The sequence below is a fragment of the Nyctereutes procyonoides genome, unplaced genomic scaffold (assembly GCF_905146905.1).
Source record: "Nyctereutes procyonoides isolate TBG_1078 unplaced genomic scaffold, NYPRO_anot_genome, whole genome shotgun sequence".
In the NCBI taxonomy this organism is placed as follows: domain Eukaryota; kingdom Metazoa; phylum Chordata; class Mammalia; order Carnivora; family Canidae; genus Nyctereutes; species Nyctereutes procyonoides.
In genome coordinates, this window is record NW_026575133.1 from 36308144 (window position 1) to 36322932 (window position 14789).

Genomic DNA, 14789 nt, shown 5'->3' on the forward strand with positions numbered 1-14789 from the left:
CGGACATCTGAGGCAGAATTATCTGTGCGTGTGTGTAAAACTTCCTGGAATTGTTGGCTGCTGCTGCAACTATCCAAGAAACATCTTTCTGTTACAAAACCAGTAAGGGAAGATATATTCTTATTTTTTAAAGTGACTATAACAGAAACGTAGCTGTGACATTTGAGGCCTACAATGTGGCTGGCAAGTATTCGCCCCAGGGTCATATGCTCAGGGGCGGTGGCTGGCCAGGAGCTGTGGGTCCCAACAAACAACATCCCACAGCTGCAAGAAAGACGGCTGGCAGGCCAGGGATAAGCAGCACCTGGATTTAAAAGCCAGACTTGAAAACTCCCTGGTCTCTTAGTGTGGAGGCAGCCAGGGCCAGGCGGCCAGCCTCCCGACTCTGCAAGCAGGGAGAGGGACTGGACGAGGCTGGAAGGGGACAGCCACGGGATCAGAGCAGAACAGGCCCTTGGCCTTGACTCCTGAGCCCCCACCCAGGAGACGCTGGAGGAGTCCAGAATTTTCTATCCTCCCAACCAAGGAGGAGGTGGAGCGGGGAGCTTTAAAGTGTGTCAGCGGACTCTGCTGATGAGCACATTTGCAGGCATCACTCCTTACCTTCTCTCCAGGTCTGGGTGACCGCTGTAACTTCTCATAATCTTTCTTGGTCTCCAGAATTTTTTTCACAAGTCCTCCTGTTGAGAATCAGTGATTTTATGTTATTCTCTAAAGAGCTCTTCTATTCTAAATGGGTAGAGGGGTGGCAAGAACACTAGTTTCTTGTTTTTCCTCTTTCTATATTCTACACAGCTTCAAATCATCTTTATTTGCTTGGAGTCTACATTGGTCTAATACAGCTGGTGGGAGAAATTAACTATAAAACTTCAGAGTGTTTCAAAGAAATCAGCTCCTCAAAGGTTAAAAAAAAAAAATTGGAAACAGAAAAGAATTATGAGGACACGCAGATGGACATTCAAACATATAGCCACCTTGTCACAAACAGGTGCGCCAACTCTGAGCTGTTTCTAAGCACAAATACTCCTTTTATATTAGTTCAAGAGCCTTCAACTTCCTTTTAAAAAAAAAAATTTTGCCCATGGGGGTAAATATCATACAAAACATTTTCTTTAGAATACTGTCTCATGCAAATGCACATCCATATGAAATTGGCTGCATACGCCCTGAAGCACCCGGATGGCAGAGGAGGGCTCAGCTGTGAGCAGCAGTGAGGATGACTTGTCTGCGCTGCTCGGGGACGAACGCCAACACACGACGCCAAGTCACAACAGCAAGACAGAGACACGCAGATACTGCTAAATGCACACACACACTCCACGCACATGTACTAACTTACAGTTTTTTAAATCAAAGTATAAGCCATATTTCTTACCATTACCTACAGGGAGAGGGCAGGTGGAGGCCCCAATTTCAGAACATACATTGTTTGGTACATTTCACCTCGGAAATGTATTATTTTACATAAATAAAATCAGATTTTTCAATGCCTAAAAACTGAAACCAAAATGAAACTAATACACCTAATAATATCAAACTGGCAAGCACAGCCTAACAAAGAATTGCTTTGTAACTTTGCAACAGAGTGGTTGGCTGTCCATCCCTGATGGGACATAACCTGAGAACAGACAGACCTGACCTCCCAAGAAACACCCGATAGTGTTTTCAGTAATTGTTGTTGCTAGTGACCGGTGGTGGTAGTCTAAAGACGCCATGCATGCCATAGGGTAAGGCAAACAGATGGCAACGTTGGGAGCCAGGATTTGGGGCATGAGATAGACACGTACATATAAAATAAAAAATTTAGGAAAGACTCTAGTAAAGCTGCGATGGAAATACCAGTATGAACTTGGATATATTTTCTCATTAAAAAAAAAAAAAAAGGCAAGAAAACCCCTGGAAACAATGACCAACCCAGAAGCAACATGCAGCCAGGCTCCTTGGGGGAAATGGAGGGTTCCAGTTATGGGGCAGGAAATACACGAAATGAGCCTGAAACATCTGGTCGTCTCAGAAAACAAGGAAGCTGCAAAGTCTCCTGGGATGTGTCAAAAGCCCCCAAAAACCGCTCAAACAGGCTCCCTCAGTTACATATCGGACAATCTGAACATCAGTGAGAAAGGATTTGGCTTGAAGTGAGGCACATCAAATGTGCTAAAGGAAAACCCAGGACTTCATACAGGTAGGAGAGGGATCCACAGCCATCACCCCACAAGCCCTCTCTAGTCAGCTTGGACAATGCCAGGACACAAACTCACTGGGAGGAAAACCCTCTCCCTAGGGGCTGCGCTTTGGGGCAGAGGTGGGGGAGGAAGCTCTGCACCACAGTGTCCTCCAGCTAAACCTCAAGGAAGGGAGGGTAGGACGAGAATGTCACCCTTAATGATCCAGGCTAACGTCACGAGCAGACGTCAGGAAGAACCAACACCACTGACCAGCATTCCTGCCCCAAACCTGCATCTCTTCAAGTCTCCTGAACCAAGTTACAAGAATGGAAGAACACGTGAAAAACCTTATCACGGGCATGTAATAAGCGACAGTCAACTGCGGGAAACTCTGAAGGACAACCAGCCAGCTTCGTCAACAAATATGTTACAAGGGAAAGGCAGAGGGACAGGGACAGACAGGCTGAGAGGCTAAGAGATCAACTCCAATGCAGTGACCTTATCTGGATTCTGACTCAAACCAGAAAAAAAAAAAAAATCATAAAACTGGAAAAACTGTGATGATATTAGGGAATTGTTTTGTTTTTTAATATACCACACAGAATTGTGGTTATGTTTTGGAGAACCCTTATCTTTTAGAGATACACGTGACAAGTTAACCAAAGAAAACGGTCTTCTCTAGAACTTGAGAACAGTTAGGGGAACAGGGGTCTGCAGCAGGAGGAGGCTTAGAGAAAACATGAGCCCATCACTGCTGAAGCCGTGACCTGTAATGGGGTTCGTCAGACTACTCCCTGCTTCTGCAAATGTTTGAAATCAAAGAAGATCCTTGGGAAGGGAACAAGTAATGCCACAAATATTGTCAATTTGGGAATGACCCTAGAGGTCTAACCTCTAATGTAACTGCACACCACGTCAGAGGCTGCTAACAGCGAGCTCCTGGGTCCCGGCACCCAGCACCCATTGTCTCCCGGACCAAAAGCCACCAAGCGAGAAGGCGCCCACCCATGCCGCAGTGACCTGCTCGTGCTCTTTAGACCTGACCAACACCTTCCGCACCACACAGGCCCAGCACTCACCGTGCTTCTCCTCGTCCTCTACGTCCACCGCGGGCACCTGGACAGGAGAGCAAGGAGGAAAAAGCTGATTCTTGAAATCCTGTTTCCATAGGGTCTCCTCAAAGCAATGACAAAATTAAGGCAGGCAGAAATCTAACTGAAAAATCAGAGGCACGTTTTGTCTCCATCAACCTAAACGCTGGCATATGAGCTCCAGTGTCATCCAAGTGCAATGACAAAAACCAACACTCGCATTGCCTCACCATTTCAAGTTCTGACATCTCAGGGAGCTGGGGGGCAGCCTCCACCACAAACTGATCATCTTCCTCATTGTCAGAGTTCTGCGTGTCCACAATCACACTGGCGACGATTTTACCACTCCCTGTCCTAAAGAGAGGAGTGCTGTTAGTCGCACATCTGCATCAACCCCATGCATCCCGGGCCCCATGAGAGGAGTTTAGCCACCACCTACCTCTAGAACATCACAAAATATGGGGGGAAGCTGAGTGAAGGCCAGCAGGCCTGCGTCCTAGTGCGTCCTGCCCTCTGTGCTGCCCGCCCTCCTCCCTCTGCCCCTCCCCTGGCTGCACTCTCTGGACACCAGCTCCACCTGCAGCCCCTCACCTGGAGGGCCCTATTCTTCCGAGTGGCAAACACTGGGGCAGGGTGGCGATGTGGCCCCAGACAGCGGCCTCCTCCTGGCCACCACTCCCTGCCTAGCACCTCCTCTCCACCAAGTCCTACCCCTCCCACTACCTACTGTGTCAGTGCTTGGCTTCCCTCGGCAACACAACCTGAGTCCACGTCCATACCCGTCTCCAATTCCTGCCTCCTGCTCTATCTGAAACCACTCTGGTCAAGTGTGGTTTGTCTATTTTTTTGTTTTGATTTTTCATACTTCCCTCTAAAGATCACACTTCACCCACAGGTACACCTGTAACACTCAGAGAACCCTGTCTGTGGCCTGCTTTTATATCGTTTATGACTTTCTGACCTTTCGTTTTACAAGGTTGTGCAATTTAGCCTTAAATATTTGTTTTCCTTTTTTCCCCTCATTGTTTTTAGTTTAGAAACCACCACCCCCCCACCTCCTCTCAAAGAATAATTTCCCCACGTGCTGTAAAGCTTTAGCTCCATGTGCATGGGCACGTTCTTCTCTTCAGCTAACTGAAGTATGTGGTTGTTGTTTGGCCTGGGTCAGGGCCTGACCCGGCTTCCCTCCCCCCGTCAGCTGGCAGTGGCACTGCCTCTGGCCCCCCACACCTGCCCCTACACCCTACACCCAGCACAGCCTCCCAAAGAGGCCTCACCTGTCAGGCGTCAGAGCTTCCACGCTGTCTTGGCGCTTCACCCGGGGAGGTGCTGGTCTCGCACTCCCGGGCCGAGGTATTCTTCTAAACCCAAATATGGAAAAACCAAAAAGAGGATATGACACTTTTGCACATTTCAAAGAGGATAACAGAAAACCCAGGTCAATGATACCACTAACTTCCCGCCAGCCATCGACATGCTAGTCAGGACACAGTCTGCAGAATGTTAAGAACATCCCACTAATGTGAAAGTTTAAAAGTATCCATCTTTTAGGGCACCTGGGTGGCTCAGTGATGGAGCGTCTGCCTTTAGCTCAGGTTGTAATCCCAGGGTCCTGGGATTGAGTCCTGCATCAGGATCCCCATGGGGAACCTCCCTCTCCCTCTGTGTCTCTGTCTTTCTCTCTGTCCCTCATGAATAAATAAAATCTTTAAAAAAGAAAGTATCCATCTTTTAATCTTATGTTTTCATTAATTTTAAGGCCCAGAAAGTAATTATGTAAATCTTGGTAATCAAAACATAATTTACCATAATTACGAATTTCCCTAAATCTTTAAACTGGCCTATGTGTAGTAACTTGTACCCAGTATAGGAAAACTAAATAAATGGTACCAGCAATCCCTCATAATTAAGCTCAAGCACTGTTTACAAACCGCAGAAGGTGCAGAGAGAAGCATGGGGTGGGGTGGGGGTGGGGGTAGGGGTGGGGGTGGGTGGCTGCCTGGGTGCTGGATTAGAGCCAGCACACCTGATGTTGGCTGGGAGCTCGCTCGGCAGCTCAGAACTCTCTGACACCTCAGACTTCTCCGGGCCAGGAGGTCCAACTTCTCCTTCTGAACCATGACAATCCAGTCAGCAATTCACAAAGGAAGAAACACAAACAGGTAATAAGTGTTTGAAAGGACAGCACTCAAATGATCGCAAATAAAAACGAGCTTTATTCATCTATCATTTTCATGAAGTTAAAGCAGACATTTCATATCTAGATTTGGTGAAGATCTGGGGAGATGGGTGCACTCAAACCCCGGAAAACACACTGGTTCAATTTCTTAGGAAAGAAAATTCAAAAGGTAGGTTGATCCAGTCAAGGAATTTAACTTAAGGGAGATACAACCTGAGAGGGATGGACACGTGTGATCCTACGACCGGCCACCTTTTGTATTAGCGGCGGATGCTGGGCCACCCCAGCAAACCGTGGCAGTCCCTCGCCAGACCCACCGTTCTAACACATAACCGAGTGCAGTAACGGGTCTAGTAACGCACACAACGGGGGCTCTGGAAGGACTTTCATTTATGTTAGAAGCAGTGCTTTTCTTTCCTACTTCCTATTTTTCTGCACTTAAAAACTGTGCTACTTTGGGTATGTGCCAAATTATTTTTATGATCTGAATTCGGCTTTCTTCATTTTAAAAAAATGACTTAATCAGTAAGTGCAAACCCTAACTATTAAAGCAATCCAATTTGCTCCCCCATTTTCAGTAAAAGGGCTTTGTATTTTAGAAAACAGAATAAATCGGACTTTGAATTTAGGAATAAATTTTTTACTCTGGAAATAATCGTGAAATACATTCTCCTGGAGCATAAGACAAGTAAATTAAATCTTAAAGTGGTATAGTTATGTTTCCTTAAATTACTTTCACTGTGTATAACAAATCTGGGAGTACATGTTGGTATCTACACACACACGATCTATACCAATACACTCAGTTCAGGCCGTTGCTCACCTGCATCACTAGGGGAGTCTCCTATTAAAAAAAAAAAAAGCAGCACATGAGAAAACCGACTTTTGTGTTGGTAAAGCTCAGTGTATTAGCTAGCAGGACCAGGGGAAAACACACACTGAGCAATGTGGCCATCTGCCAGGGACACGGCCCCGTCCCCACAGCCGTGCCCACTGTCCCACTGCCATCACTTTATTTTCAAAGATCGAAAGACAAAGAACCAAGAAAACCGTGAATTTTAAAATGCTATTAATGAAAGGAGGCAACAGGGGTATGAGGAGAGCAGAGCAGATCACAGACAAAAGAGAGAGATCAGAGATCAAGCAACAGCAGATACACAGGGGAGCACGGGTCACGACGGGGTGACCACAACCAGGGCCTTCCGTCCCTGGCTCATCAGCAAAGGTCCTTCCATCAGCCCCTGAATAAGAGGACATCTCTCCAGCTCCCCACGGACCTACCTTCTTCTTGAAAGGCTCCTTTTGGGGGACAAATGGGACCTACGTGGCCACAAGAAAGTGAGCACAGGAGGGAGAGGGGGACTCAAAGTCACAAGAGGATACTGTCCGTGTGACCCACTTAAAATACATGACCACATCTGCAGAAGCGCCAACACTGCTCGGGTCCGGGTCAGAGCCAAGGACACCCCAGGAGAGCCCCCCCGACTGCAGCCCCACCTCCACACAGGAAGCTTTCACACGCACAAGGGCCAGGCCCGGGGTCACCCTGAGGACACACATGCCCACGCAGGAGGAGTGTGCTCCCCAGACACCTCTGTCTGTCTGCTGAGGCAGACTTCAGAGCTCTGTCACTGGTCAAAGTGACCTATAGAAGGTGGCTCTGGGGACAAGGGGGGCCAGGCATATGGGGCAACGGGAACCACAGGCCCTACAGGACCTACACGTATGGAACACAGGAGCCTCCCAGAGTCCAGTGCTCACAGGGCCTGAGGAAGCGTGTGTGGTGCTTAGGAGGGGCCCAGGAATCACGTTTCCAGACCGTGCCCCTAGAAGGACAGGGTGACAGCAATGGGGGACTCGGCTCGGGCTCCTCCCTGGGACGGGGCTGCACCGGGGCCAGAGCAGGTAGCCGCAGACCCTCTCCTCGACACCACGCCACCTGGACTGCACTTGGAAGAGCCCAGCACGTGACAGTCACTGTGCAGCCGGGGGCCCTAGACTCCAGACCCCCGAGCGCTCTTCAAATCTCACACCATTGGTGTTGGGGACAGACTGGGGGGTCACATGCAGCTGCTGGATCTCAGGGCCGCTACCCAGGCAGAGACTGCGCACAGCAGCTTCCCCCTTCACAGACGGGGCCCCTCTCCCCTCGGCCAGGGCTCCTGCCTCACGGAGCCTCGGGTCTTCCCTGGACCCTTCAGCAGCTCGGCCTCTTTCCCAAAGAGGCGCACAGGCCCTCTCTCCCTGGCCCCGGCGGCCACACTCCCGGCCGCTCCCCCGCCGTCCCTGGCGCACCCGGAGCCCGCCCGTGCCCCCACCGCCCACTGCAGCGCGGGCCGCTCTCCGGGACGGCTCCGCAAGCCTCCCGAGCTCGCGTGACCTCCACGGGCTGGCACGGCTCGAGCTGGCCCCGCGCCCGGCTCCCCCCACCCGGGGCCTAGGCCCCTCCAGGCTGGCTCTGCTCGCCGGGGCACCCACGGCCCCGCCAGCCCCCCCCCCCCCGGCCGCCACCCTGCGGCCCCAGGTCGTTCGCGGCCCGTTTAGATGCTGGGAAAGATCACGCCAGAGGCAGACTCTTCACGGAGGCCCAACTTAACACACCCAGAGAACATTGGACAGAAGCACCAGGTCAGGAGGTGCTTCGAGCGGCGCCCGGTCCTCTTCGACGCGACGCGGGCGGCGGCGGCCCGGCCCGGGACTCCCCGCAGCGAGCGTCAGCTCCGAGGCTCGCTCGCAGTCATTCCGACACTGGGCCCGCCGCGTCCCCTGGGAGAGCGCGCGGGGGACCCGGGAGAGGCCGGTGCCCCCACGCGAGGCCCAGCGTGCCCTGCCCGAGCGGTCCTCCAGGCCCCGGGGGGCCCGGGGAGCCCCCGCAGGTCGCACACCTGCAGGTGCTCGGAGTCGCCGCCAGGGCGGGAGGGCGGGAGGGCGTCCTCCTTACCTTTCTGCTTCGCTGCTGGCTCTGGCTCAACGCTCTGGCGCCACAGACTAGCTGAAGTGTCATCTGAAACACCAGCTGCGTAAGTACTAGCTTCCTTGGTTCCTGACATGAAACAGTTCAGAAGGAGCCATCACGACGTGCCCCGTCCTCTGCGGCTTCATTAACTGAGAGCACCTCGTCGTCGCTCATCGGTGCCTCCCCACACCCGCACCGCGGCTGCCGCGGCTTCCGGAGCGACCAAAGGCAGCTTTGGGGAACTTACACCAAGAATGTAAGCGATCGGGAGAGGGACGAGGCCCGCTCAGCCCAGGAGGAGGCTGCGGCCCCCACGGCCACAGCAAACTGGCCCCTCCACCCCCATTTCCAGAACCTTCCTGACACTATGTGTCTCCACCCGCCTCCCCCCTACAGCCAGGCCCGGCTGAGAAGCTGCAGATAGGTGGCAATTTCAGCAAAGCATAATGAAAAGAAAAATACTTCTGGCATAGTCCACAGTCCTAGACATACAGAAAGCTTCCAAACCCTGGTGGAGCTACTGACCAATGTGCCAATGTCTATAAAAATAGAAAAAAAATATCAAATACCTAAGAAATAAAACATTTTTATATTAAAAATAAAAGGGGGCAGGGAGGTGTGGTAGGAACAGATTATTAATGTGGCAGGACCCAGGTAGAAAACTAACCCATCACTAAAGGACCCCCACTCTCTAAAATGAAACGAGGCAAAAATAAACTTAGAAAAATGTTCTCTTCCCTGAAACACAATCTTAAAATTTCTTAAAAGTATTCAAATAGTTTATTTCAGAATCAGCCTTCAATTAACTGATCAAAGAACTGATTCCATGTAAAGAACTACATACAGCAGATGACATAATTTTCTAAGGAATTTTTTTTCAACCTACAAAAATGGTAATTTAAACAGTCTGATTCAAGTAATTATTCACAATCTATAAGGTAGCCAAAGAATCAATATGAAATACTAAATTCTAAAACAAATTCAAAAATAAACATAGGCCAGGCAGCTATAGATCGATTTTAAAAGAAAGTACACAAGAATTTTAGATTATTACATTTATTTCAAAGTGTCAAAAATTTCCTACACTGTTCAAAACGCACAAGCACAATAAGTAACTTCCAAATGCAGCACCTTCTGTCCAAAGCTCAAGGGGACCCTGCACCACTTCATCTCTTCAAAAGCCTAGTGGCATTCTTTTTTCTTTCCTTTTTTTTTTTTTTTTTTTTGAGACGCCTATGATAGTTCCTCTAACACATCTTTCCTAATATTCTTAAGCAAATTTTACTGCAACTCTGATATACACAGAGAAACACAGTAATAACACCACAATCAATTCTTAATCACAGAGGGCAGATGACCTAGTCTGCCAAATAACAGCTTTAAAAATAACAAATAATGTACCTATCATAAATAAAAATTATTATGAACTGGCCAAAAATCTGTTGTCTGAATTACTGGCAATGAATGAACGTCGAAGGTAAAGATGTGGGCCTTGGTGTCCTGATTTCCTAAGTTCCAGTGCCCCCAAGCACCGTATCTTGAGGAAGCTCCTGGCCTCTTCTGAGCCAGTTTGCCCCAACTTACGGCACTTGGGTAACGAGACTGTGGTCCACAGAGCAGGGGGTGCTGTGCCAGGCCAAGTCCCCATCTGTTACCATCCCTGACACTCATCAGAGGTACAGCCCACAACGCAGCTGCAAGAAGCTTCCCGCTACGCCAGAGTTCTGTAGAAAGTTTAGCGGCACAGAGTTGCCGGTTACATCCAAGCATAAATGTGACCAAATAACCAGGGTTTAAGAGGAGGGGCCCTGCCTGGTCCAGTGTCAGTCTTAGCATCCCGTCATGGGATGCAGAGGCACTACGTGCATCCACATAGGACACAAGATAAAGGCACAAGTTCACTACACACAGGTCAGATGCGAAGCAAGATGTTTGACCCAAAGCTAATGAGGCCTTTAGATCAAACAGAATATTGGGGGACGGGGGTGGAGGGAAGGAATGTCACAAGTTAAGTGACACCACAAGGAAATGAGACAAATCCAGAGGGTGGAACATTGTGCAGGACAAGCAACCTCCTCTCTTCCAAAGCCAGTGTGCTGGACTAAAAGGGCAAGGCAGGGGCGCAAGGCGGAGGAGCTGTTATTTGAGATTCGAATCATTTAAAGATACAAAAAGATTAAAAAATATATAGTGTGTTCATCTCAATGGAATCCTGGTTTTTTTTTTTAAAAGAATAACACTTTGAGACACTAAGAATACAGCCTGGGGACCAGTACTCCTGCTAGATACAACAATAACGTTGTGGCTGTGTCTAAGCATGTCTTTCTTGTTTTTTGGTTTTTTTTTTTGTTTTTTTTTTTTAACTTTTTGAGCTGCATGCTGAAGTATTTAAAGTGTTAGGATGTTTTTAATATACTTTGAAATCATTCATAAAAATACATTGCTGTAGATGAGGCACATTATTATAACCATGGAATCTGTGTGAGAGGTAGAAAGCTGTTCATTCTTCCTACTTCTCTACGTTTTTCGTAATAAAAAAACTTCACACAATAAACTGAAATGACATGAGTGATGGAGCCCAAGCAAGCCGGAGACACAGGGATGGCACATGTTCCAGGAGAACCTGGGCTGTCAAACAACTATAACCACGAGGAGGCTCATGCAGTGGGCATTTCGACATGCAGCAGGGAGGAACCGGTTTGTGCTTGAGAAAAAAATGGATAATCTCCTTATTGAGTTCTTCAGTGAGCCCGAAAGAGCAAAATGGTAGAGCAAAGTGGATGAACGCTCCATGACACGCCTGCAAAGCGGGCAGGGGCAGGCCAGGGCCCGGGGCCACCGCCACAGCAGGTGTGGCTTACGTGCAGCAGCTCACAGTGAAGGGCAGTCGCGAGGGAAGGCTCACTGACCAGACCCAGCAGCACTGCATCTGGAAATCACACTCCGGTGAGATGAGAAAACCAGCAGCTATGACAACTGCTGACAAACCCTGAATCCCAAAAGTCAAAGGACTGGCAACGCAAGATGACATCTGTGACTGGCGTGATGGTGAAGACGGGGACCCAGGGCACATGCAGCAGCAGGTTTCAAGGGGAGGAGGGTCGGGGGACGGGACCACCCAGGGACAGGGAGCAGGACTCCACTCTTGGCCACCAGGTGGCACTAGGCTCCGTTCTAACGTCTGCAAAGCTCTCAACTGAGAACCACCTGCCCCTTGCAGGCTTCCCCGCAGCCTGAACACTGAGCCCTACGCAGGATCTACAGAGTGAGGATACGTGTCTGAATGACTCTATTTATTTTAAATCCATGTTACCATCTCAGGATGAGATGCCTCTCACCACGACTTGGGGCTCGCAGTCACTGAAGTGGTATCCATAAAGCAGAGCCAACAGGGCACTCATGTCACAAGCTGGCCCCTGACGGACAGATCTCACTGAGTCTCAAGGCAGGTATTTTCAGACCCAATTACCTGTGGGGTACCTGTGGCTCTTGGAACGTACCCATGAAGCTTGCTCAAGGCCGAGAGGTAGGCAAGTGGCAGGAACGGGCCTTCCTGCTGGGCTGGGAGGTGGGCACAACCAGGCCCATCTCCTGCCCCTCTGCGGCCCCTCTCCAGCCCCTCTGCGGCCCCTCCCCTGGTCCTCTGTGGCCCCTCTGTGGCCCCTCTGTAGTCCCTCTGCGGCCCCTCTCCTGCCCCTCTGCAGCCCCTCTCCTGCCCCTCTGCGGCCCCTCTCCTGCTCCTCTGTGGCCCCTCTCCTGCCCCTCTGCGGCCCCTCTCCAGCCCCTCTCCTGCAGTACAGGGACTGCCTGGTGCTTCCTACTCGGACTCCCACAGGAACGAAACACAGGATGTGGGTGAGCCGTGCCACACCTGCCGGCTGTGAAGCGTTCCTCAATGACAACTCCTGCTCCCGTTCAGCACCTTCCGGTGGGGCCCCCCACACCGCTGAGGAACTAGATCAATCTCCTGAGCCTGACCTACTTGGTGGATGATCAGCGAGGACCACCTTTCAGGCTGCGCCCCTGCTGAGCCAAGGATGCAGCCCAGCAGCCCGCCTGCAACACAGCGCTCTCAGGAGCTCAACTTCTTAAAGGGAAAGCACAGGCACAGAAAGACGCACTAACCACTATTAGCCACAGGCACAGAATTTTTGAAAATCAAAGAGATACAGGTTCAGCCTAGACAAGTTTTTATCTTTTCCCGGGGTCAAGATTTACACTATACTTTCCCCTAAATATCACTCCAGATTTTTAATATTTCTGAAGAATTTAGTTTAACATCACAAATGGCAAATACTGATATTCATCAAGGATCACACCCTTTGAAATCCCGAATTCTCACATCTAATTGCTCCAGGGCAAGAGGGTGAGGACACATGTACACACATCACACTGCCCACCTCAGTGTAAGAGGGGAAGCCACAGGCAACGACTTCCCAAACGCACCACAGCCAAGGACCTTCAAATCTGTATTATAAAGCATTTTCTTAATACAACACAGCAGAGCAGGATGGGAGAGCTGAACAACAATCCCTCTACCTGCCCACCCACATCACTTTGCAAAATTCCAACAGCAAGATAAAGAAAGCACCTGGATCGAGATGCAAATATAAGTTCACATAAAAAGGCATGTAAAAGTTAACTAAAATTGAGTTAATATTATCTTATAATTCATCAAATTAAAGCAAGTAGAATATCAGGTCATTTCTGATCTTCACTATATCAAGGTTAGAATAAAAAATAAAACTATGCTGAGAGGTAAATACTTCGTATCAAAGTGGTGAGGAAGGTAGACTAAAGAATATCTTTTTCTTACCGATTTCTGAAGACATAGTTTCCTGATTTGCTTCATTATTTAATCCAGACACTATGGGATCTAAAATTTTAGCTGAAATTATTATCTTCCTTTCTTCCTGACATAAAATAGTTAGCAACAGATTAAAACATTGCTGAGGTTTTTCTGTGCGGTGCTCAGGCCGGGACCCACAGGGGTTTATGCCAGGCTCACACGAACTCACCCCCTCCAGGGTTGCAGGATGCCCCCTGCCGCCACTCCCCCTACCCTGCCCCCACCCCACGTGCTGGACCACCCCTCCCTGTGGGTCCTGGTGGGCTCTGGAGCTCCCTCTCTTGATCCCCACGCTCCCCTATGCTAATCTCACGTGGGTCTCCACGGGATGGCAGGAAAGAGCACCACGCAAAACCCCCGACTTCTCTGACTTTACCTTCAGTCACCCGGGCCCCCTGAGCCGCAGGCCTACAGCCCCACCGCTGTCCTGACACACTGCCAGGCTGCGTGGCAGGCACCTCAAACTTGACGTGTTGAAAACAGAATTGCTGGCACTGCCACACATCCCACCAACTAGCTTCTCCCACAGCCTTGCTGCTTCAGCAACAGCACCATGTGGGTGCCCAGAGCCCTCCCCACCGACCTTCTCCCTGTGCCCTCTCCGGTTAACAAGCGCCACCCAGTCAGCCCGCAGACCTGTCATCCCTTCCACCCAACACATCCTACACCCAATCTGTCCTCGCCAGTGACACTCACTCAGGTCCGGCCGGCAGTCTCCCCTGGACACCTACCTGCCGTCTGGCCTCTATACTAGCCTCTCTCCACTTTGAAAAGGAGATGCTTCTAAACCGAAGTCCCATCAGGCCTCTGTCCTGCCTAACGCCCGCCACGGACTTCTACTCACACTCACTGTAAAGCGCTCGGCCCAACACCTCGGGCCTGCCTCTGCGTGCAGTCTCTTCTGACCCCTCGCCTCCCGCCCGGCCTCACAGCCAGGCTCCCGCCACTCAAACAGGCAAGCCTGTCCCCAGCACAGGGCCCAGCATATCCCCTGCCTATCCCTGGACACCAGCATGTCCTCCTCCACCCTCGTCAACTCTGCCCAGACGTCCCCTCCTCAGAGCCTCTCTGCCTACACACCCACCCCTACCATGCCCACCTCTCTCGGCTACATTTGTCCTCAGAAGACTCACCACTACCATGAATGTGTACACCCTGTGTTCTCTCCATGATCTGCCTGCCCCTCCACATTATACGCCCCAGAGGGCAAGGACTCCATAAACTTCCACAGAACAAAGAAAAGAAGACTCAAGTGGACAATCCCAGCCCGTGACTGATTTATGGTAGGAACGCCGCGGTGGTTGGGGTGGGCCCGCAGCTCAGTGGGCAGGGCTTACACGCGCTTCTGCCCCACTCCACTCTGGGGCCCGGGCCCCGGGTCCAGCAGGGCCCCACCCACAGGGTTCCACCGGCTTGGTGGTCAAAGGGTCCAATTCCCCAACATGCACAGCCTCCACTAGGGCCTGCTTCGTCTTACCGAGCTGTTTCACGGCATGCTCCTTCTTAGCTTTACTGTAGGAAGAGTTATGTTCAAGGGAAACACTATTTT

General features: G+C 50.4%; 1 protein-coding gene across 2 annotated transcripts in view; it reads right to left on the minus strand.

The window, feature by feature from the left end:
* The window catches only part of TRAF3IP1 (TRAF3 interacting protein 1), a 58637-nt gene that overhangs the window by 30189 nt on the left and 13659 nt on the right, over positions 1-14789 (minus strand). Inside the window, exons 8-16 of one of the 2 annotated variants that reach the window (XM_055346157.1) lie at positions 14113-14123; positions 13208-13292; positions 8377-8478; positions 6259-6279; positions 5283-5367; positions 4534-4617; positions 3487-3610; positions 3245-3281; positions 604-680 (exon numbers count right to left, since the gene is read on the minus strand). In XM_055346157.1, coding sequence (XP_055202132.1) covers positions 604-680; positions 3245-3281; positions 3487-3610; positions 4534-4617; positions 5283-5367; positions 6259-6279; positions 8377-8478; positions 13208-13292; positions 14113-14123 — 626 coding nt within the window. The remainder of the gene's footprint in view (positions 1-603; positions 681-3244; positions 3282-3486; positions 3611-4533; positions 4618-5282; positions 5368-6258; positions 6280-8376; positions 8479-13207; positions 13293-14112; positions 14124-14789) is intronic. The other variant, XM_055346156.1, reaches the window with a different exon arrangement.